Source organism: Eleutherodactylus coqui, chromosome 10, assembly GCF_035609145.1.
Source record: "Eleutherodactylus coqui strain aEleCoq1 chromosome 10, aEleCoq1.hap1, whole genome shotgun sequence".
NCBI classification, from domain to species: domain Eukaryota; kingdom Metazoa; phylum Chordata; class Amphibia; order Anura; family Eleutherodactylidae; genus Eleutherodactylus; species Eleutherodactylus coqui.
Window position 1 is genome coordinate 26,861,503 of NC_089846.1, and position 22,758 is coordinate 26,884,260.

The following is a 22,758-nucleotide window of genomic DNA, read 5'->3' on the forward strand; positions in this document are numbered from 1 at the left end:
CTAGATATTGCATTGGGGACCCCCTATATCTAGCCTCTGCCTAATCTTTAATGATTCTAGCAATACCCTGCCTGCTAGTGTTGCATCAATGAGCTTCTTAAGAGAGTCACCAATGCATGGAAAAGTTGTGGAAGGCCCCCATGCTAAACTTTTGCATCTGTGCCCACTAGCCTTTAGCTATGCTTCTGGGTAAATAGATTTATGTCCGGCCCTGCTTGCACTGAAATACAGGTATATGGATAATGCAGTAAGTAGGAATTTATGGATCCCATTCACTCAATTGGGGAGAATCCCAGATGTGGCATTGATGGCATATCCTGTAATGGGCAAGCTCACACATACCAGCCACATTATGGCCCAAAACTGCGCCAACCTTCAGCTTTATTATAAGATGGTATGGTTTTCAAGTAGATGTTTAATGGTTGCATTTGGTTTGCAAGTGAACAACAGTTTTACCTGTAAAACCATATGGCCACTGATCATTACTGTGAAAACAGTGCCAATTTATGGTAAAACTGAATATCAGTATGCCATTCCTTTGACTTCACCCTTAACACGGTAGCTTGTGGATACCGGCCGACCTCCCAATGTGCCTAGATGTCACGCTATGTATCATTCATGCAGGGTTGGAGGACTGGGGACCCACTCTTGCTCAGGGCCTACCGGGGAATTCACCTGTTGCCCTGTGAGACAGCCCAGTCTAAATGGGGCTCAGCTGCAACAGTGCCCATGAGGTGTAGCAGAAAAAAACTTGATCTGAAGCTGACTCTGGACACTTACTAGGTTTAAAAGACTCTTGTTGTACTAGAATCCTAGACTGGTAGAGCTGGAAGGGACCTCCAGGGTCACCGGGTCCAACCCCCTGCTCAGTGCCGGATCACTAAATCATCCAAGACAGATATTTTTCTAGCCTTTGAAGACTTCCATTGAAGGAGAACTCGCCACCTCCTGTGGTAACCTGTTCCACTCATTGATCACCCTCACTCTCTAATATCTAATCTGTGTCTCCTCCCTTTCAGTTTCATCCCATTGCTTCTAGCCTATCCTTGTACAAATGAGAATAGAGCTGATCCCTCCGCACTGTGACAGCCCTTCAGATATTTGTAGACAGCTATTAAGTCTCCTCTCAGCCTTCTTTTTTGCAAGCTAAACATTCCCAGATCCTTTAACCGTTCCTCATAGGACATGATTTGCAGACCGCTCACCATCTTGGTAACTCTTCTTTGAACTTGCTCCAGTTTGTCCTAAACTATGAACATTTGTAAAAGTATTTCCTACATGAAAATGATCAAAATTGGTGTTAACGGTATTTAATCCTTACAAATTTTCTGGTCTGTATGTGTAAATTATGATCTGTGGCAAACACTTATCCCATGTAGCTGCAGGGTAGGACCTTACAACCAAGTCCTTTGGTGGGCCAAAAGTAATCCTTTTTAAACATTGTGGCTATTGAAAGCTCTGTCTTGTAATCTTGATAATAGAGTGGTTTCACACCTGCACTGGGGATTCCGCTTTCTTGCTCCGTTCGGGAAGCAGGAAAGTGAAATCCCCGAGGCCAAACAGTTACGTCTCTTGACGGAACCAAACACTGTGGGCAGACCCCATCAACTATAATGGTGTCCGCTCCCATAGAAGCCAATGGGAGCTGCCAGCAAAGGGAGGAACCTTAGCAGCGCTTCCCATGCTAATTTCCCTCCCCTCTCTCCCCAGCCTATGGGAGCTGCCGGCAAGGGGAGGGGCTTTAGAAATGTGACCCGCTGCTAAGCTTCCTCCCGCCTCCCCTTTTCTGACGGCTCCCATAGGCTATGTATTCCGGCTAATATTTAATGCCTGTTTTGGCCCTGAGCCCTTTGATCATGCACCAATAGATACAGGTTAGGAAAAATGTAAATAATTCCTATGTATATTTTGTTCTTACCACGAAAACTATGTTGGTTTAGTTCCAGAAGTTTATTGTCATTGACTTTCAGTTCCTGGAGAGAAGCTGGGAGTTGTGGCAGTACAGTCAGGTGGTTACCATCCAAATTAAGCCTCTTCAATTTGGTTAAGTTCTGCAATACAAGGCTTGACTATTTCTGCTGTTGATTGACAATCATTTAGTTAACACAAATGTAAAACATGTCACTAAAAAGGCACCAGTAAAGACTCAGAAGGAACTGATAACTATGGTAGAGGTAATGAGAAGTCATTTTAACACTCCCCTGCCCCCCCCCCCCCCCCCCCTCCATTCCCTTTTCCCAACAGTTTTGGACAAACTTGGCTCATTCTGCAAAAAAGTTTTTGGACTAACAGATATCATTCAAATTCAAGCGGCAGTATCTCTGGTTCTATTACTGCTACCGTCATGCCTTTGGTGTCAATTTATAGCAAAGATTTTGATTCTTGGCTTTAAAATGACACCAAGAATATGTCAGTAGCCCTTAGAGAACCAGAGACACAGCTGTTTGAATTGAGGTCAGGAATACAGAATTTTCAGCTTTCATTTTCAGTGGCTGTGCAGAGCAGAGAGGGAGGAGGAGAGGAGATTGGTAGCAGTGAAGAAGCTCTGTGGTTCCCCAATCTCTCTCCCTGTTCCAGGGGAGGGGTGACATGAATTAATCAAACAGTAAATTTGCTCTCTGATTGTCGCATATAGGGTTTTTCCCAGAAATGGAGTGAAAAATGAGGACTTGGTCATTGAATCACTCCTCTTCACCATTTACCTCTGCAGATGCCACAGTCATTGCTGACTGTGGCATCTAAACGCTTTTACAGGTTAAAAAAATTAAAATGTTTTTTCCCCCTACACAAGGCTTTAAATATTGAAAAGATAAAAAGAACAAACAAAATCCTACCTATAATTGATCCACAACAATCCGCACTATAAAATATTACATTATTTATTATGCACTGTAAATTCCATTTCCTAAAAAAACTAAAAGAGTTTTTAAAGGCAACTTTGATAACATTGCAGACTCATTGACAGCAGCTCAGCTCTAGTGTACCTCTAAATAATGCAAGCATCAAGTAAGGGCCAGATACCAGCTCTACACAGTGATAGTGATTACAGTGCAGTTACCTCCAGTGATCATAGGTTATGTTTCCTCTGATTGAAGCACATTCCTGAGCGGAGAAGACATTTTACATCCACAACTTGTCTCTGCACACTCTCCCTATCAATCTGCTACCATCAGCCCTCTCAGTGTCTCATACACAGTACTAGTACCCCTGTTTGTGCCCCATAAAATAATAGTGCCCTATATGGTAATTATGTCACCATTGTGCCAACCACAAAATACCAGTGCCTGTTTATGCCTCACAATTATAGTGCCCTTTTTGGTGACCCTGCACAGTGATAATCTTCCTTTGAGCCCACGAGGTGATACCGCCTCTTTAGTGCGCCACAGTTAATTTAGCCTCTTTTTTTCCTCCACAAAGTAATAGTGCCCCTTTTTTACCTTCTTCAAAGTAATAGTGCCCAGGTGCCTATGTTGTGCCCCTCATGAGGTAACAGAGCCCCTTCTATGTGTCCAATAATGTAACAGTACCTCTATTGTGCCTCCAACAAGGTGACAGAGTGCGCTTTCAGTCCTCAACAAAGTAATAATGCCTTCATGCTTCACGGAAGATAATAGTACACAGTTTCCCCGCAAGGTAATAATGTCCTTTTTATGCCTCCACAAATAAACCCCCCTTAGCGCCATTTTTATGCTCTCATGAATAATGTCCCTCTTTGTCCTCCACAAAGTAATAAAGTGTCCTGTTTCCACCTTGCACACACAAAGTAACGGCTTGTTCACATTACTGTTAATGATTGCCATTCCTCAATTCCGTTTTTGGAACACAGAAACAGAATGAAACATTTTTATTTTCCCCCATTGATTTCCATTAGCTTGGGGTCTGGGTCTAAAATTATGACCCCCTATAGCTACACTACTTGTAGGGAAAAGCTCTTTAGCAAAAGGAAAGCCCACTCCCACCTGACCACACATTTGTCTTCCACTCTTTCTGAGGATAGGTAGGCAACCAGACCTTAACCCTTTGCAATCTAATTTTGGATTCAGGGTTTTCCTAGGGGGTTTTCTCTTTCTGCTATTATACAATGGCACCATCTGCTGGCTAGAGCCAGTACTGCAGTATCGAACATGCTGGAGAGGCCCCCAACAACAGAGCGGCCAGTAATATACAGTAAGAATACCCTGCCGGACGTCTTTTCCGACACCGGAGCTGTACAGCCTTCCATCAGAATGTCTAAAGACATCAGACAGTGGATTGGAAAGGGTTAATTTTCCTTAACATGTCCTGCATCCAGTGATACCTACATTTAGTATTGCAATGGCCATTAAAGAAGCAGATTCCTTGCGTACTATTTACTAGATTACAGAATGAAGAAAATGTAAATCCAAGCCTGTAGATCTTACCTTGAAGACATCATATGACAGGCCGGAGTCATCCAGTTTATTCTTGCTTAAGTCCAACCACTCTAAGTTCGGGAGACCTGCAAACGCCCGAGCAGGAAGTTTGGAAATCTCATTCTCTGGAAGACAAAACATAAGAATAAAAGTCTGTCATGCCCTGATCTGGAGAGAGCTTTGCATCAGTCACCTTCCTAACATCACAAGCAGGAATATACTGAAAGGTAACACCTATATGTAGATAACAGGATCCACCATTCACAAGAGGCGATCGGCTGTGACCATCTACTCCCCTCCCTGCAAAATAGTCTTAGCAAAGGTCACAGAGCATGTCTAGAGCAGTCTCCCATACAAGTCAATGGGTCCCTTTCTGTCCATTGTGTGAGTGGCCCATGAAGCTGCTGTAAAGCATTTCTTCTAAATGCTCTTAATGCTGTTAATTGTAGCACAGGAAGGATGGCCGCCCCCATAGTCATGTACAGACAAGAGAATAAAAAATGATACACTCTGGAAATAAAGACAGATTAGAAAAATGGAAAAGGTTTCACTATCTGGTTTTAATTAATACAAAAAAATGTTGGTGATCCAGTCTGCTACAATCAGCAGATATTATTGCAGCAGTCACTGCATCCTCCGGATCCGGAAGGCACTGTGGAGTCCCAAAAAGTAACTGAAAGCTGAGGTGCTTGGGCAGGGTTTGCGACGGCACTTGCGCAGGATTATAGTGAAGAAGAGAATTCTGTATGTTTGCCAATCAAGAACAGGGTTATGCCTAGCGCGGCGCTGAGAGAAAAGTCATACCGTGCGGGAAAACTTTAAAAGAATTCTGTAAAGGTACCACGGCATGTAGTACAAAACTAGCAGCGATATGGAAATCTCATTAGCAGCGCTGTTAAAGGTTTATCATGAATCACAGTAAAAATTTGATAGCTTCCCTTCGAGAATTGAGTCCTCGCCAATACCCCCTTGTGGGAAGTACTGTAATAGTGAGTGTTCCTTACACACAAGTCACGCTCTAGAGAATTAAAGAAATGTTAGGTAAGAAACCAATGTCAGAACTCAAACCCAGGAGCTCCTGTGCTCCAGGCGATGGCCCTGCCTGTTGAGTTATCCAGCTCTCTGGATAGCTCTCCTTGCATAACCTTGTTCTTGTCCCTAACTCCTGCTCTTGGTTCCTGATAGTCTCCATTTGTCCCTTAATTAGACTCCCTATAAAAGCCCAGCCCTTCCTCAAGTTCCTTGTGTGATTATTGTGCTCCCAGCCTGTAGTCAAGCTCTTCAACCTGCCTGCTCCTCCTTCTACAATTGCTGCTTCTGTGTACCAACTTCTGGCTTCACCCTAACTCCGCTACCAGTCTGCTCCTTTGTACCACAAACGATACTACCCGTGTACTGACATCTGGCTTCACCTGACTATGCTACCTGCCTGCTCCTTTGTACCACAACTGACATCACCCATGTACCGACCTCTGGTTTCACCTGACCATGCTACTGGCCGGCACTGGTCGTAATCAGAGTCTCCAAACCTGCACCTGATCGTTACAAAATAATCACACCCAAAAATGGAGTCTGTTGTGGTCACCTATAGGAAGCAGGTTGCTGAACTTCAAGAGTTTTGTGCCACTCACCAGGGAAAAGTTTCTGTTTCACAAAAAGAGATAGACACTTTACAGATGCAACTTCTGGATTTGTGCACTTCAGGTTTAGATGTACGCATGCAACTGCCAGTAAAGTTTAGTGGGGATCGTCGTCAGTACTGAGGATTCCTTAACCAATGCTATATATATTTCTAGGTGCAACCCACTCTGTTTACCAGTGACAGAAAGAAGGTGCTATTTATCATCAACCTTCTCACAGATGAGGCACTTGTGTGGCCCTCGCCGTATAGGGAAACAAACAGTGACCTTCCCTTGAATACTCCCACTCCTATTGTGACTCATAGGCTAACTACGTTACGGGAAACCCAAGAGAAGCTAATCGAGGTACTACAGGAAACCTAAGAAAATTATAAAAAGGCAGTGGACAGACACCGCAAATCCCCTACTACCTTTCAGGTGGGTGATAAAGTTTGTCTGTCTACCAAAAATGTAAAAACACATTTGCCCTCTCCAAAATTGGGTCAAAAATTCTTAGGACCTTTTTGGATTACTGCGAAGATTGGCCAGCTTGTCTTCTGGTTGAAACTCCCTAACAAACTGAAGATCCATCTTGTTTTCCATGTGCCACTGCTCAAGTCGTTCAGAAAGAACACTTTTCTGAGAAGAAGTCAGCCACCTCCTCCATCGGTGGATGTCCAAGGTGAGGAGGAATACCTTGTAAAAAACATTCTGGACTCTAGGGTGTTCAGAGGGAAGTTGCTGTATCTGGTGCAGTGGATGGGGCATGGGTCGTAGGAAACTTCTTGGTAACTGGACTGCAATATTCATGCCCCTAGGCTTACAGGGGAGTTCCTTTGAAGGTATTTGGGAATACCAGCCCCTGGGATGTCCAGAGGCCATCCTGGAAGGAGGGGGTTGATGTCAGGGCTCAAACTCAGGAGCTGCAGTGCTCCACGTGATGGCTCTGCCTGTTGAGTTATCCAGCTCTCTGGATAGCTCCTCCTGCATAACCTTGTTCTTGTCCCTAGCTCCTGCTCCTGGTTCCTGATTGGCTCCACCATGTTCCTTAATTGGACTTCCTATAAAAGCCTGGCCCTTCCTCCAGTTCCTTGCATGATTATTGTGCTCCCAGCCTGTAGTCAAGAGCCTCTGCCTGCCTGAGCCTCCTCCTTCAATTACTGCTTCTGTGTACAGACCTCTGGCTTTCCCTGACTACGCTACCTGCGTGCTCCTTTGTATTGCAACCAATATGACTCATGTGCTGAACTCTGGCTTCACCTGACTACGCTACTGGCCCGCACAGGTCACAATAAGAGGCTCTAAATGTACACTTGATCATCACACCCACGTTTTATAATGTGGCCTAATTTGTTATGGTATAACTTTATCATACCTACTGTTTAGTGTTCTATTGACTTACTGCCATACTCCTTTGCTCTTAGGTTAACTGATTTTCTTTTATATTAGCCAATCAGTATGTTTTTAAACAGCAAAAACTCACATAGACATTTGAATAAAATACGAACTCTATGTAGAAGTTGGCAGTCAGTTAGACAGAAAGTCCCAGGTCCCATGCTGCAAGCCAACAGCACTGTTATCCATTAAGTTCCACTGGTGTAACTATTGTACAGAGGTAGGCGTTGCACCCAGGCCTTGGTGTCTAAAGGCGCTCCTTTGCCATATAAGAAGACACCAGTATTATAAATAGTAGGTGGGGGCCCTGTTAAAAATTTTGCAATGGGGCCCAGAAGCTTCATGTTATGTCTCTGCTAAGTTTGTATCTGAGAGGGAAATTTACTCGGCACGTCATTCTCTTTCAGTTCAGAGTTTTCTCCATGGAAACAGGATGAGACATATAAAGATTTACTGCAACGTACTGAAAGGGTACAATTTCCTTTGACCCTGAGGAAGGTACAGGAGAACATACTTTTGGATGCACATGAAAGTAAACCTTGGAGATGAAGAGATAGACTGTCCCCTGAACTTAAACAGCAGAAGTCGCATGAGAAGTATTAGGACAAATAAAACCTTCTTGGCTTCTCTAATAAAAGACTTTAAAACCATCTCATGAAATGCAAAGTACACAGGTTTTATATATTAAGAGGCTTCTTGAAAGAGGAGAAACAGTCCTACTGGGGTATGAAGATCCCGTGAAAGGAATTGTCATATAAAAAGATACAAATAACGCGCCGACCTTAATTGTTCTGCCACGGCCACAAAAAGGCAAACAAAAAGAAATGCAAAAAATACAAAGGTCTACAAATAAAAATAATTTAGACTCGTCTCCAGTTCTAGAAACTGAAACTTCCCCATAAATATCTGGGCTGCAGCTGGCACCCACATGGGTGAGAGGCAAACGTAAGGGACAATTGGTTTTAATCAAATTTTTGTTGATTCAGAGATGGTAGCAAAAGGAAGAGCGTGCCACACTATTTATGAATAATTCAACAATAGCCATTCCTCAGTAGTGCGTGTACAAATGCCAAGATACTTTTCGGGATTTCATACTAGATGACCCATATCCTTGACCTTTGGAGGCACACATACAGTATTAAACAGGGACCAACATTGATGGCTGATTCTGAAGATATGCCTTTTGACTGGTGGCGGTCCATTCATCCGGATCTCTGTTGCTAAGGGTCCGTGGAGCACAAAGGGTCATGGCTTATGCGTGTGACTGGCTCTGCCTGATAAGGCCATGCTCACATATCCTTTATACACTCCAGAATGATTTCTATTGTTCGGCTCCATTATAGGAGCCAAAGAATAAAAATACTGGAAGCTCCAAGCCCCTCACATGCTCGACCTAAATAGCACCACATGGACCCCACTGACTACAATGAGGTCCATCCGGCTTCTGTCATGAGCTCAACGAGTTCTAATCTAGCTAAACCCATTGAATTGAACAGACAAGCTGATGTGTCTTTGGAAACAATGAAGGGATCATGGTGCTCAAAAAAAACCACACTGTCCCTGCATTGTGCTGATCGGCAGTGGCCCCAAAAAGTAGACACCCCCCCCCCCCCTTCCCGCTCATCAAACCTTGATGATTTATGCTAAGCAATTTCCTCATATAAAGTTACAAATAAACTTACTCCCTTGACCTGTAGGAATATTTTGCTGTCTCTGACCTGTGACTCTCCAGCTGTTGCAAAACTATAACTCCCATCATGCCTTGGCACCCTCAAGGTCTTTGAGTAACTGATCTTCTGCAGCTCTGAATGGTTTGTTCTGTTGGATTGTGTCTCTATTGTTTCTATTGGTGAAAGTTGGAAGCTAATTTTTCAAAAATTTTCATCGCTCAGCTAATCATCTAAGGGCGAGCACCCACTGGCGTTTTTTACCTGCGTTTTGCGTTTTGCGTTTTGCGTTTTTCCTGCACAGGCATAGAGATAACATGTGTTCCTGTCCACTGGCGTTTTTTTTTGCGTTGCGTTTGCGTTTTTAACATAGGAACTGTCAGTTGCATATGTGTCCTTATTTTTCTCCATTGAAATTAATGGAAAAGCCGCGAAAACGCCGCGAAAACGCCGCGAAAAACGCCGCGAAAAGCGCGCGGAAAGCGCGCGAAAAAACGCAAACGCCAGTGGGTGCTCGCCCTAAGGGTGGTTTCACATCTGCATCCAGGGGTTCGCTTTGCTGTTCCGTTCGGAGAGCAGCAAAGAGGAATCCCTGTGGCTGAACAGCTCTGTCTTAGTACAGAACCAAACAGCGCCGAATGGACCCCATAATGGGGTTTGTTTGGTTTACGCTCAGCTGCATAGCTTTTGGATGGAAGAAAAAGGCCTTTCTTTCAGTATTTTGTGCCAGATCTCCAATGGAATCTCCAACTGGAGGTACCAACTCAAATGTGAAACCACCCTTAGAGTGTTTCCCAACTGTAGTCCTCAAGTGAGCCCTACAGGTCATGTTTTCAGGATTTCCTCAGTATTACGCCTCCTGCAAACGATCGGAAATTCTGCGGCGGGATTTCCCCCAGAATTTCCGCCCCTGGACGCCTGCATAATATTGCATTGCAAAACGCAATCCTATGCAGACAGCCTAGATTTCTCCGCGTGAAAAATCACAGAGGCCCGCACAGAAATGTCTCTCCCAGTGCCCTGGCTCCGCTCTGCGCATGCTGGCCGGCAGCTGGCACATCAAAGAGCCGGAGCCGCGGGAGAGGTGAGCGCCGCACTGATCCCTGCAGAGGCTCGGGTGGGGTCCCGCTGCGAGAATTCTCGCAGCGGGATCCGACCCGGCCGTCTGCAGACAGCCTTACACAAGTGATATAATTATTGTTGGTGCCTCAGACATTGCCACAGGTGTTCTTACTATTGGAGATCCTGAAAACATCACCTGTTGGGGCTGTCGTGAGGACTGGAGTTGGGTAACATTGATCTAAGGTGACTTAAGCCTATCTGGAAGGGACGAAAAAATGTAAGGCCTCAAGATTTTCTTCTTGTTACTTGCACTGTGTTCATGGAAAGAGATCTGTGCTCCTTGTCCGTTTTTACGTTCATCTGTTGAGTTATGAAGAACACAGTGAGCTTTATATACACAAAGTACAGCCAAGAGAGGTCCTCCACGTGACGCTCTTATCGTTCCTATTATCATTCTCTTGCATCCTCCTTCTTTCTCAGGAACCTACAAATTAGAAACATCAATACTTTAACTGTGGGGTATAAGGGGATAGATTCTGTCCCGTCTGTGCCGCACACGAGCACCTCTCAGCACGGATGCAGGGCGATGTTCACAACTACTGTAGTAGATAGATATGCACCAAAGAACAATGCGCACTACAACTGAAATACGTAACCCAGAGGTAAAGCCTGTGCGACACCAGAGTACAACACTCAGCACAGCAACAGAGAATGTACACGCTGTAGGAACTAGCCGCACACCACGCTATGCTGAACGGTAGCACCACTCCAGGGAGGAGGAAGCCTGGCCCTAACCTAGCAGGGGAGTGAAAAGTCCCTGCCTAGAAGCGGAGTATTCGCCTCGATAGAGACGGCCCCACTGTCTTCTTCCTGGGCCCTGACTGCCCCTGAAAGGACCCGAAAGATGAACCGAACAGCAAAGCAAAATACAAATGAAAAGCAGAAATGCAACTAAAAAGGAACCCGCAGCAATTTATCTGCAAGTAGAAATAGAACCAGTACAGAAGAACTCCAAACTCCAGGGACTCCACTATGGAATGGAATAAGCAAAGGGAGGGGTGAGAACATATGGCCACTACCACCTGGGAACTGTCAAAAGGAATGGAAAACCACATCTCCACCCTACTCCCAGGCATGACTAATCCAGCATGCTTCCATGCAGCAAAGACAAACAGTAGCAGCAGTCGCTGCAGATGGTGCATTAACCCTTCTCCTGCATAACAAGGCGACAGGTCTTGGTCTGTGTTGAGGCCACCATGCCACGACGCTGTCTCAACTGACAAGCCGCGACAGATTCCCTCTTCTCTAAAGAAAACATTTTACACAAGTTGGCCACAATTATGTAAATCCCAATACCCCACATATGTGGGTCATTTTGTTGCTATTAGCACTTCTTTAACCATCTCTAGACACAAGTCAATGACCTGGATTTTCTTCCAGCCGTGATAAGGAGTCACCATCTTTTAAAAATGTAAATAAAAGGACACCCTTAAGGGAAAACCAAAGTTCTTTTACTTGTAATGGACTAACTGAAGCTCTGAAAGTCAGTATATCTCATAATCAGCCAGGATCTCCAATCTTATACCTCATTTCAGCAATGATCAACAATTAATTAATATGCTAATCACCAAAAGCATTTGCTTTATACTTATGGAGGTTTGCAATGAATGTTTGAGTAACACTTTATGAGTAGGAGCCTCTCAAAGTCCCACTTCTAGCTTTTTATTACAGGAAGTAGACAGCTCCATACGTTGTCTAGTGGTCTGGGCTAGTACTGCAGGCTGAGTCCTATTGAACTGAATGGAACTCAGCCTGCAGTACCAACCCGGGCCACTGCACAATGTATGGAGCTGTCTGCTTCCTGCAGATCAATATTGTAGTACTCTATAGGAGCAATGAACCAAAATTTGCTTTGACACGTGGAGAGAAATCCATGATGGTTTGTCTTGCCTGTGCTTCGCTCATACATCATATTAAAAAATATATTTTAGTGACAGAGAAAGTTGACAGGCTTCATCCCAATGCCAGATGTAAATCTGGAACAGACCCTGTGGCCAGCAAAAATATCTCTTTTTTTTACCTGGTTTTGACGGCAGCAGATATATAGCTAAGCCAGCCCTACTCCAGCGCGGTCATGACGGATGTTCTGCACCTCGGGTAGGTACGTTAAGTACTTACATGCTGCATCATGTGATGTATGTGTAGTTTTATTGCTCAGCGGATTAAGTTGTATTTATCGGAGTTTGGAAGTGTTTGCTTTAACTAAAGCCATTCTTCTGCACGTGGTCACATTACTAAATGAGGCCAGATGTGAGGAGGCAGATCTCATGGAAAGCTTCTACCTTGTGACTGTTCGGAGACATAAATTTTACCAACACCGCCTTACAGCGACAGGAATAGTGTAGACAGCGCGGCTCCGCTATGGCACACGGAGAAATGTAACAAGTCAGCATTGATTTCACGTCTAACCAAGCCGGGTAATAACAGCTCCACCCAAAGTGCACTGCAATCCCACAAGGGATGCTGCCAGCCTGTGCCACCCATGCCAGCTGTTTGTCTAGTGCCCGCCGAACTCTACTTGTATTATCACAGACATTTAATGAGAAATCCGAAGGTTTATAAATACACAGCAGTTTACATTTTAAGGCCCCCTTCATGTGAGCGAATTTGCATGCGCAAAACTAGAGCGCGCAATACGTTGAGAGTAGAACAATGGGTTCGTTCAAATGCGCATATTTTTCCTGCACGTTTTGGTTGCAAAAAACTAAAATTGCACCCAGCTCTGTTTTCCTGCGGATTTCCGCACCAAAATTCCCCATGGAAGGCAATGGGGATGCGCAAATGCACGCAAAATACACTGATGTGTGTAACACTGCTGAAACTCATTAGACTAATTATCCATTTTAATTGGTGCGTCTTTGTTTGCCGCATGCAAATGAATATGTCTTGCGGGCGCAAATAGTACAGTAAAATATGCTGATTGGCACACAAAAAAAGCGACGTTCGTTCCACAAAAACACTACGCTCATGTGTGTGCAGATAGGCATACGCTCGTGTGAAGGAGGCATAAGGCTGGTGTCATACGGGCATACGCACATTTGCGCTATGTATTTCCACAATGGGCGTTGCACATTTGTACACGCATGTTCATGTTTTGCTGTACCTTTTGCAATTAAGTTAATTAGTTCAATGTGTGTTATTTTCATGCATGCTGCGTATTTTTTCACGCAACCGAAATTCGTACGCAAAATACGCACATGCGAACTAACCCTCTGAAATCGATGGATTCTATTCACTGCGTATTGCTCAAATATATTTGCGTGAACCAGACGCAGTTGGAAAGAGATTGGGCAATATGCTCCGAATCCGATGATAATTAAAGGGGCTGTACCAAACCTGCAAGTTATCCTTTATCCACAGGATAGGTGATAACTTGCTGATTGCTGGGCGTCTCCCTGGTGCTGATGATTTTGTAGTACCTCAGAGTTGGGGTCCCACAGCACTTTGTTAATAACTTCATGTGAAGTGTCTATGTGTATATGTCTGCGTATGTGTATGAGCCCCTAAGAGTTAATATCTGGTGTCTCTCTATCTAACTTATGCATGACTTTACAGTATTCTAACGTACTCTGTTACCTATCAGTCATCCCTAGTTAGTCCTGCGATTGGATAGTAGGTTTTCCCCTAGTCCAGGATTGGTTGATGGGGAGATATAAAACACAGAACTTGGGTGTGGTTGGGGGCTTTTCTGGTTTCTTTTCTGGGCTTTTTCTGGGAGTTATGGAGCCTGTCCTAGTCTAGCATGGAGGCTATTAAGCTGGTCTGGAGGCCAGCCAGACAGAAAGTGTAGTTGTGGAGTCAGCTGAAGGGGAGAACTAAAGGAAAGTGGCGTCTTTTCATCCCTGCTTGGAAAGAAGTTTAAGTCAGGGCAGACCTAGTGGAAATTGGAAGGAAAAGCAGCCAATTCAACTGTGAGTTTATCTTGACCCTGTACATTCATCAGTCAGTGTGTCCACAGGAGCACCTGCATTATTCCATGCATTCCTCCACAAATAACCTCCCAATACATAACTTAGCCTGACAGCCCATGTCATTCTTCCAAGCGGAAAATTAAGGAACAAAAGCATGTCATGTCATTTGTGTAAGATCTTGTTGGAAAAGTTATTGATTACTGGAGAAGAGTGTGAACATTGTTATTTATTTGCAAGTATTCAGTAAACTGTGTGCCTTCTGTTTTACTGCAACCTTTTGAGACTCATCCCTTTATTTCGATAAGCTAACTCATTCAAAGGCACTGGCGTCACATCAGTTAGTACACCAACCACTAATTGTTGTTTCTGAGAACTCAATTGCAATCCACCTGCTGCACAAGCCATTGTCACAGGCGAGAGTACCCACCACCGTGACACTGTTAGAATTGGCGCAACCACTCGGGCTTCCCTTCTGTCAACTTCTGCTCACTGCAATTTTTTGAAAATTAAACGTGAGTTAATATGTATATTACATATGTAAGTATATTATAATTAGAGATGATCGAGCACACTCGGATAAGCCAGTTACTCGAGCGAGCCTCACTCTTCTCGAGTAACTGCATTCTTGTCCGAGCGTGCTCAGGGTAGGGGGGGACGTGGGGTAGCGGGGGGTGGGGAGAGAGATCCCCACTCGCTGAGGGTGCATCCACATGAGTGAGGCTCAGTCACACTGGTCATGCGTTTTTACTAGAGATGAGCGAGCATTGCCTTTAGCGAGTACCTGCCCACTCGAGACACAAGGTTCGGGTGCCGGCGCGGGGGAACGGTGAGTAGCGTCAGTCAGCAGGGGGGAGAGAGAGATCTCCCCTTCGATCCTCCCCGCTCTCCCCCGCAGCTCCCTGCCTGCCGCCGGCACCCGAACCTTTTGTCTCGAATGGGCAGGTACTCGCTAAGGGCAATGCTCGCTCGAGCAATTGCCCTTAACGAGTATGCTCGCTCATCACTAGTTTTTACGCTGGCTGCATTGTGGAGAAAAAGTCGCGATCGAGTCGTGGCTAAAATTAGCATTCTCTCTTCCATTCACATAGCCAGGCGCAACGTATATATATCGTAGCTCGGAATTCCTTCGGCCAGGATAAATCCTCGGAATTACTTCGAATGGTTCAATAGAGTCAGCTGACGTGTTTTGGCAGCGTTGGCCACTGCTAAACTCCTTCCCTTTTTTGGCAGCTCCCATAGGAGTCTATGGGAGCCGCCAGTGTATATCAGCCGAAAGATAGGGCAAGACCTATCTTTAAAGTCTGCGTATTGCGGCCGATGTCCTTTATCCCGGCTGCAATGTTTTTACACGGCTAACAATCTGCCATCTGAATGAATACATTGGAATCCACGATTCTGTACTGAGGCTAAATCAGCCGTGTAAAAATGCTTGTGTGAACGAGGCCTGAGATGCACGAAACTCGCACTGAAATAGACCCCACTGTTTCCAATAGGTCTCTTTACACGTGCGATTTTTCACCTGCAGCGATTCTGCGAGATAGAAAAATCACAGCACGTTCTATTTTTCTGCGAGATCAAAGAAATCTCACCCATTCTTTTCCATGCGTGATAAAAAAACGGATTACACATGCTTCATGCAAGTTCGATTTTTTTTTTTTTTTTTTAATTTTTTTTTTTACTTTTTCCTATTAAAAATTCATGCGATTTTTATAATCATGTAAAACCTGCATGAAAATCGCATATTCAGTGATGCGATTTTTTCGCAAAGCACAACGCACTTGCAGTAAACATCGCAATTTTACAAGCGTGATATCAGTCCAAGTTTCCGATATCGCACTCATGAACGTAGCCTCAAAGGGATGTTCCGGTTTGAGGAAATCTAGGTTGTTTTTGCTGAATGAAAACGTACGCAATTTTCTAATATACGTTCTGTATGAATTTCTCGCGGTTTTCGAGATCTCCGCTTACTGCCTTCCAGTAGGAGCTTTTATTGTTCACTCCCAGGAGATAAAGCTCTGTCCTGTCCCAGTCAGCAGAGCGCTGTCTTATTGACCAGGACAGGAAGTAAGCAATGAAGGTTCCTATTAGATGACAGCAAGCAGAGATCTTAAAAACCGTGAGGAATTGATACAGAAAGTATATAAGAAATTCATGTAATAACATATAATTAGTGAAGCCGGATCAGCTCTTTAAATTGCTCATATTAAAATCAGATCCCATTAAGACGCTGCAGTAAATCTTCCACAATTATCCTGCATCTTACAGTCTTCTAGGAAATAGTCAGAGTTCATTACACGGACGGATTTCTTCCAAAATTGATTTCAGGAATTCATTTATTGGGAGAGAAGTGATTGCCGCCTCCCGGCGCCGGCTGCTGCTGTAAGCCGTGACTTACTGCAGTGTTACACACGTGTCCTCTTAGCTAATAATAGTGGATATTACATGTGTTACATGGTGGTATGCTTATAGTTAGGAGGCTTTACACGCCGTTCATTCTGTTCTGGGGATTGTTGTATTGACTTACTTTAATCCATTTATTATGTACGGTCAGTAGAGTTATCATAATGTCCAATAGAGCTCACTTGCAAAGCATGGCGCTAGAGTTGAGCGAGTATACTCGCTAAGGCAAACTATTCGAGCGAGTAGTGCCTTATGCGAGTACCTGCCTGCTCGTCTCTAAAGATTCGGCTGCCGGGGGGGGGCGGGGAGCGGCGGGTGACAGCGGGGAGGAACGGAGGGGAGATCTCTTTTCCCCACACTCCCCCTGCTCACCGCCGCAAATCATCTCTCACCCACGCCGGCCCCCGAATCTTTAGAGACGAGCGGGCAGGTACTCGAATAAGGCACTACTCGCTCGAGTGGTTTGCCTTAGCGAGTATGCTCACTCATCTCTACATGGCACACCAAAAGTTTTCCAAGTATGTAGGGCACTCTCCCAACACAGCACATTAGAATGGCAAGCAGTGTATATGACCCCCTTTATCAAACCCCTAAGACAAACCCAGACTAGACCCCCTAAATAGAATAAAGGGTAAAGTCCCCATTGCAAGCACCGAGTCATGACCGACTCCTAGGGTGACGTCACATCGTGACGTTTTATTGGCAGACTGTTTTTGCGGGGTGGTTTGCCATCGCCTTCCCCAGTCATCTTTATTCCCCAGCAAGCTGGGTACTCATTTTACCAACCTTGGTGGGATGGAAGGCTGAGTCAAAGGATGAGCCACGTAAATACAGACCGCTAAATGAATACAGACCCCTTAAACCACATGCGTAAAACCAAAGACCCATGGGCCAATTTGGCCCAACACATCATTTTATGTTGTTCATGATCAGTTCCCGACACGGATGGACCGGCTACCCATTTTTCCCGGAAAAGGTAGTGAGTGCTTGACAGAGGAAGCAACCAGCACAGAGAGAGGCTGCCATCTTGGATTCTGGCGCCCACCTCCACATCACCCTGTTCAGTAAATCACAGTCGGTGGCACAGCTCTGCCAGCCCTTTCCGGGCACAATAGCTACATCCAAGGTAAGAAGTCCGTTGCTGAAGAGGTGGAAGGGGAGAAACACCATCATGCGCTATAGAGCTCTATAGCCATTTAAGGGGTAGTTACATTTAGGGTTCATTCACACGGGCGTATGCAGATTCGGTCTGTGAGATATGCAGTATTTTGATAGACCGAAACTGTTCCTATTTGGAACTCCTTGCATTTTTTGGTGCGTGTATTCACTGTGTTATTCATGTGTGCAAAAAAAATGCAAGAAGGTCCCATAGATATGTAGTCAATAGCATGTTTTGTTCATATTCCCTGTGTTTATGCGTGATCCTATTGACTTCAATGAGCAATTGGTTAGAAGGGTCTCTCAATGACTCAGGGGGAATACTGCAGCAAGTGTTCAATCCCCCTGCAGCGCCACCATAGGAGAAATAAAAGCATAAAAAAGATCTTATTGGGCTGTTTGAATAAAGTATAGACAACCCAGGTCCTCCAGGAACGCTCTTTCTAGACACTCTAGGTAGAAGATGAAGGTCCTCAAGGGGGTTCTCCTACTTATAATAAAAATGGGTTGTCAAAACTAGACCACCTCTTTAATGCAAGTTCATTAGCGCCTAGAAGCCGTAATTTCACACTACCATCTTTTTTGAACATAGCACAAATTTAAATTTATAGTATAATTCCAGCTAGTAAAATAAAACTGCCATCTATCTATATATATAAAGACGAAAGCCCTCACTGACTCACTCACTCACTCACTCACTGACTCGCCACTAATTCTCCAACTTCCCGATGTCGTAGAAACATGAAATTTGGCACAAGCATAGATTATGTCCAAAATAGGAAAAGCTAATGAGTTCCAACTCGATTATTCAATTCTAAGCGCAAAAGAATTAGCGTCCAAATTTTACGTACGTAATCTAATTCTCTCACTTCCTGATGTCATTGTATATGAAGGAAACGTTGCATGGTTACCTCCACGTGGTGTTTCCTGGGTAACGCAAAGAACCATGCAAAATGGTGAACATATTTTTTTCCTCGGTATCTCTAAAGTAACCACGACTTCATAAGATTTTCTGCGTGAACACCAGATAAACACCAGTACAAAATTAACTCGGGCGAAGCCGAGTATATCAGCTAGTCTACTTATAATGAAACTGGTGGCATTTCTCCTACCGGCCAAGTAGAGAGTCTTCAATCCTAGGTCAGTCATGAGAGGTAGGTAGGTCATCTTTGTGTTGGCACAGGCAATGGTGAATTCAGCCAGGAGACACCCACTAGGTAGGGAGGGGATGTGATGTGGTCCTGGACGAATGAATGACGGTATACTGTCTATGGTTGGGGTTGGTGGCAATAACTCTATAACCTTGTCTTTGGTATTAGTTTCCATCAGTGAAGTCTTTGGTTTCTTTGTGTTCGGGATTTGTGATGCCCCTTTTTTTGTTGCTTTGCTTTGTGTTTTTTCTGAGGATATAAAAGAAGAAAGTTACCATCATAAGAACTATTATAGTTTGTCACATATATTTGTTCAGAATATTCTATATTGATGTAGGTGGCACTATGGAAACCATGTCCTATAGATCAATATCAATGTTTATGATGCGCAGACCCTTTCTAGGTTATGTTCACACTTGTGTCACATTTTACGTTAATGGTATCCACAGCCAATGTCAGATCCACCAGACAACAGATACCTCTGGTGCCCTATGGACCCTATTGACTTATAATGGAATGCACTGGGTTCCCATGTTGTGTCTACCAATTTGTAAAACTGATGGGACTGCCAGCTTCTTACAATAGTGTCAGCAGAATTTTAAGCCCCCATACATTTTAGATAGCTGTTGACCAAATGCTGATTTAGACAACAACTATCTCACCACCCATATATCTATGCTCGTCTAAGCATGCAAATGTTTTTAGTGTAGAGCCAGGAGAAAACTACTGCTAGACACCTCTGGCAGAGGCTTATCTTCCAAGAACAAAAGGATCGGCCAGTCGAAATTCAACTGCCGTCAAGTAAAAGTTGGGAGGTCATCCATTAGATGATTTGCAGGCCAGCCAAAATTAGCAAGTTCAGTCTAGCTACATCTACTGTGTATGGCCGCCCTTAAAATTGTTGTTCTGGACCAGAAAATGGTCTGGTGTTTCCAATAAGCAAAAAAAGGCAAGAACTGCACCCAGAGGCGTAACTTGAAGCTTCTGGGCCCCAATGCAAAAGCTGTAACAGGGCCCCCAGCTATAAAGCTTTATTCATACTACTAGGCTTACTATATGGAGAAGTTAGGCCTTATGGGCCCCCTAAGGCTTCTGGGCCCGGGTGCAACCGCATCCCCTATAGTTACGCCCATGACTGCACCCTTAGGACCAATAGAATAGATTAATAAATGCTTGATGTGCACTCACTGGGTGTTTAGGCAACCGTCCCACAACATGGGGTCGCCACAAACACCAAAGATCGTGGCATGCCTTTACAAAGCCACAGGCTCCCATCACCAAAAGAGCACCGATAGGCCCAACATGACTGAATGAGCCTCAATTGTACAGCAATATACAAACAAAAAATACCAGCAGTCTGGAGTCTGAACCATATGAAAGTGAAGAGGTAATCAATAGGAGAAGGTATAATTCCCCTTACTTCTAAGGGCGGTGCTTAGAACCATATGGCACTGCCCCTATATCCAGGTTAGCCCAACCATAATCTGAGACTGCAGATTTTGGAGAGTGGAAACAATTGTGATTGCTCTAAGGGTATATTGTACAGTATATTGCTTTTTTTCCAAAATAGTGCCCCTCCAGGCTGTGTCTGGTATTGCAGCTCATCGGCATCCAGGTGAATAGGACAGAACTGCAATACCAGATACAACCAATAGCCAAGAATGGCGCTCTTTCTGGGGAAAAAGGAGCGGACCTTTGTTCTAATTCTGGACAAGTTTTTAATACACATTAGATGAAAGACTAAATTGGCCAATACTCAGGTGAAATTTGTGTTCATGAGCTCAACCTGGATCGTATTAAAGGGGTTGTACCAAGATTACAGGTTATTCCCTATCCACAAGATAAGAGATAACTTGCTGATTGTGGGGTTTCACCACTGAGACCCCCACTGATCTCAAGAATGGGACTCCCATGTCTTGGTCTGCCTGTCACTACCGGGGTCGCTTCTTTTCAGTTGGTGTTCCATTCCTTTCAATGGGGCTGACGGAAACACCTAGTTGGGTATCTCCAATTGAAAGTGAATGGAGTGGCAGCACACTTCTGTGACTAGTACTCCATTCACTCTCCTCCTCACTGTGGGGGTACAGTAACCCTGCGGTGAGATAAACAAAGGACACAGGAGCCCCATTATCAAGATCGACCTGGGTCTAAGCAATGAGACTCCCACAGACCAGAAAATTACTCCCTATCCTGTGAATAAGGAATAACTTGTAATCTTGGTACAACCCCTCTAAGGAATTACCATTTATGTCATTCGTTAATACAGTGGTCTTCAACCTCCTGGCTCTCTAACCATTACATACTACAACTCAAAACATGCCCAGATAATCTGCAGCTGTCAGGGCATGCTGAGAGTTGTAGTCTTGCAACGGCTGGAGAGCTAGACGCTTAGGACCAGAGTAAATATAATACAAAACTATAATACGACCATTGGCGGCCACTAATGGTTGATATTCATAGCTAACCCTCTGTTGGTTGTTTCTTCTGAAGGGTCTTTAAGTCTTCAGTGTCTGAAGCTTTCTCCCCGTTTGCCTCCTTCTTTGGCTTAAGAAGCACCACTCCTTTCTTCTGGACGTTGGTTTCTTGTTTTCTATTATTTATTTCCTTTTTTGACGGAGATTTCCACTGGGTGACATCAACCGGTCTGTTTATTGCTGGTGTTTTCTTTGATTTTGGTGGCTTTATGGCTGTAGTGTTAATATTCATTGTTGTGTTAAGCCCCAGGGCAGGTCTCGGTGTTGTCCTTGCCGTATCCCCTTTGACCTTCATCTGCTTTGTTTCCTTTTTAACATCCTTGATTTTTTGCACTGTTACTTTTCCTTGGTTAAGCGATGTTGCTGACTCAAGTGGAACTTGTGTAGTTTCTGCAAGGTACAACATCTAGATTACAGTGATGTGTGAACATCTAGATTACAGTGATATGTGTGATATATGTAGGTACAAAGACTGCTGTCATAATTAGAGATGAGCAAGCCTACTCGGTAAGGCAGTTACTCAAGCGATCATCGCTCTTCTCGAGTAACTGCTTAGTGATCCGAGCAGGCTCGTGTGGGCTGCGGGGGGAAACGGAGCCAGGGGAAGAGAGAGAGATCTCTCTCACTCATCCTCCGGCTCCACCCCGCCCCCCGCAGCCCACCCGAGTCTGCTCGGATCACTAAGTAGTTACTCGAGAAGAGCGATGATCGCTCGAGTAACTGCCTTACCAAGTAGGCTCGCTCATCTCTAGTCATAATATTCACAGGTGCAAGGAAAGACAGATTAATAACCATAAAAGTGACCATACAACTGTGAGTATGGCCATTTCAGGTGACCATCAGTTGAATAATGTATGAGAACAGCTGTTCACGATGGCTGAGGGCAGACTATAGTCTACCAATGGTGCAATCCATCCAGTTGGAAGATTTTGTCCCACTATGGCCAAAACTTCAAGCATATGGCATGACTGTCCAAATCCAGCCAATCATTTGCAATACTGTTCAAGCACCAGAGAGTTAGTGTATTTTTAAAAAGTGACTCCCTGATCACCCGTTTTCATGTGCAGTGTTGCTGGTCGTACAAATGATTGGTCAAATTGTGGCCAATTAATATCTTAGTTGTATGGCCAGCTTTACTGACTTAGTAGGTACAATGGCACCCACAGAATGGACACACCAAATGCCAATTACAGGGCTGCAATGTAGCCTGATACATAGGCCCTTCCCCATTCAGTTCTGCAGTTCTGACACTTGAGCCAGTTTTACAAGGCCGTAATGGGTAAATTATGGCCAAAACACTGGGAAACCCCACAGTTCCATGGAATTGAACTTAGATTACCATAAGGATCTGTGGTAATGTGCATTTGGTTCAGGGGTCATATATTCTGTGCAGTTGCACCGAATAGCTTAGCACAGACAGGACATTGTACAGAAAGCTAGTCTTCTGAGATATTCCCTTTAATATGTAGG

General features: G+C 44.4%; 1 protein-coding gene across 1 annotated transcript in view; it reads right to left on the reverse strand.

Moving 5' to 3' along the window:
* Positions 1–22,758, reverse strand: part of LOC136580260 (extracellular matrix protein 2-like) — a 59,943-nt gene that overhangs the window by 26,970 nt on the left and 10,215 nt on the right. Inside the window, exons 3-6 of the mRNA XM_066580675.1 lie at positions 21,280–21,678; positions 18,776–19,063; positions 4,401–4,516; positions 1,919–2,051 (exon numbers count right to left, since the gene is read on the reverse strand). Coding sequence (XP_066436772.1) covers positions 1,919–2,051; positions 4,401–4,516; positions 18,776–19,063; positions 21,280–21,678 — 936 coding nt within the window. The remainder of the gene's footprint in view (positions 1–1,918; positions 2,052–4,400; positions 4,517–18,775; positions 19,064–21,279; positions 21,679–22,758) is intronic.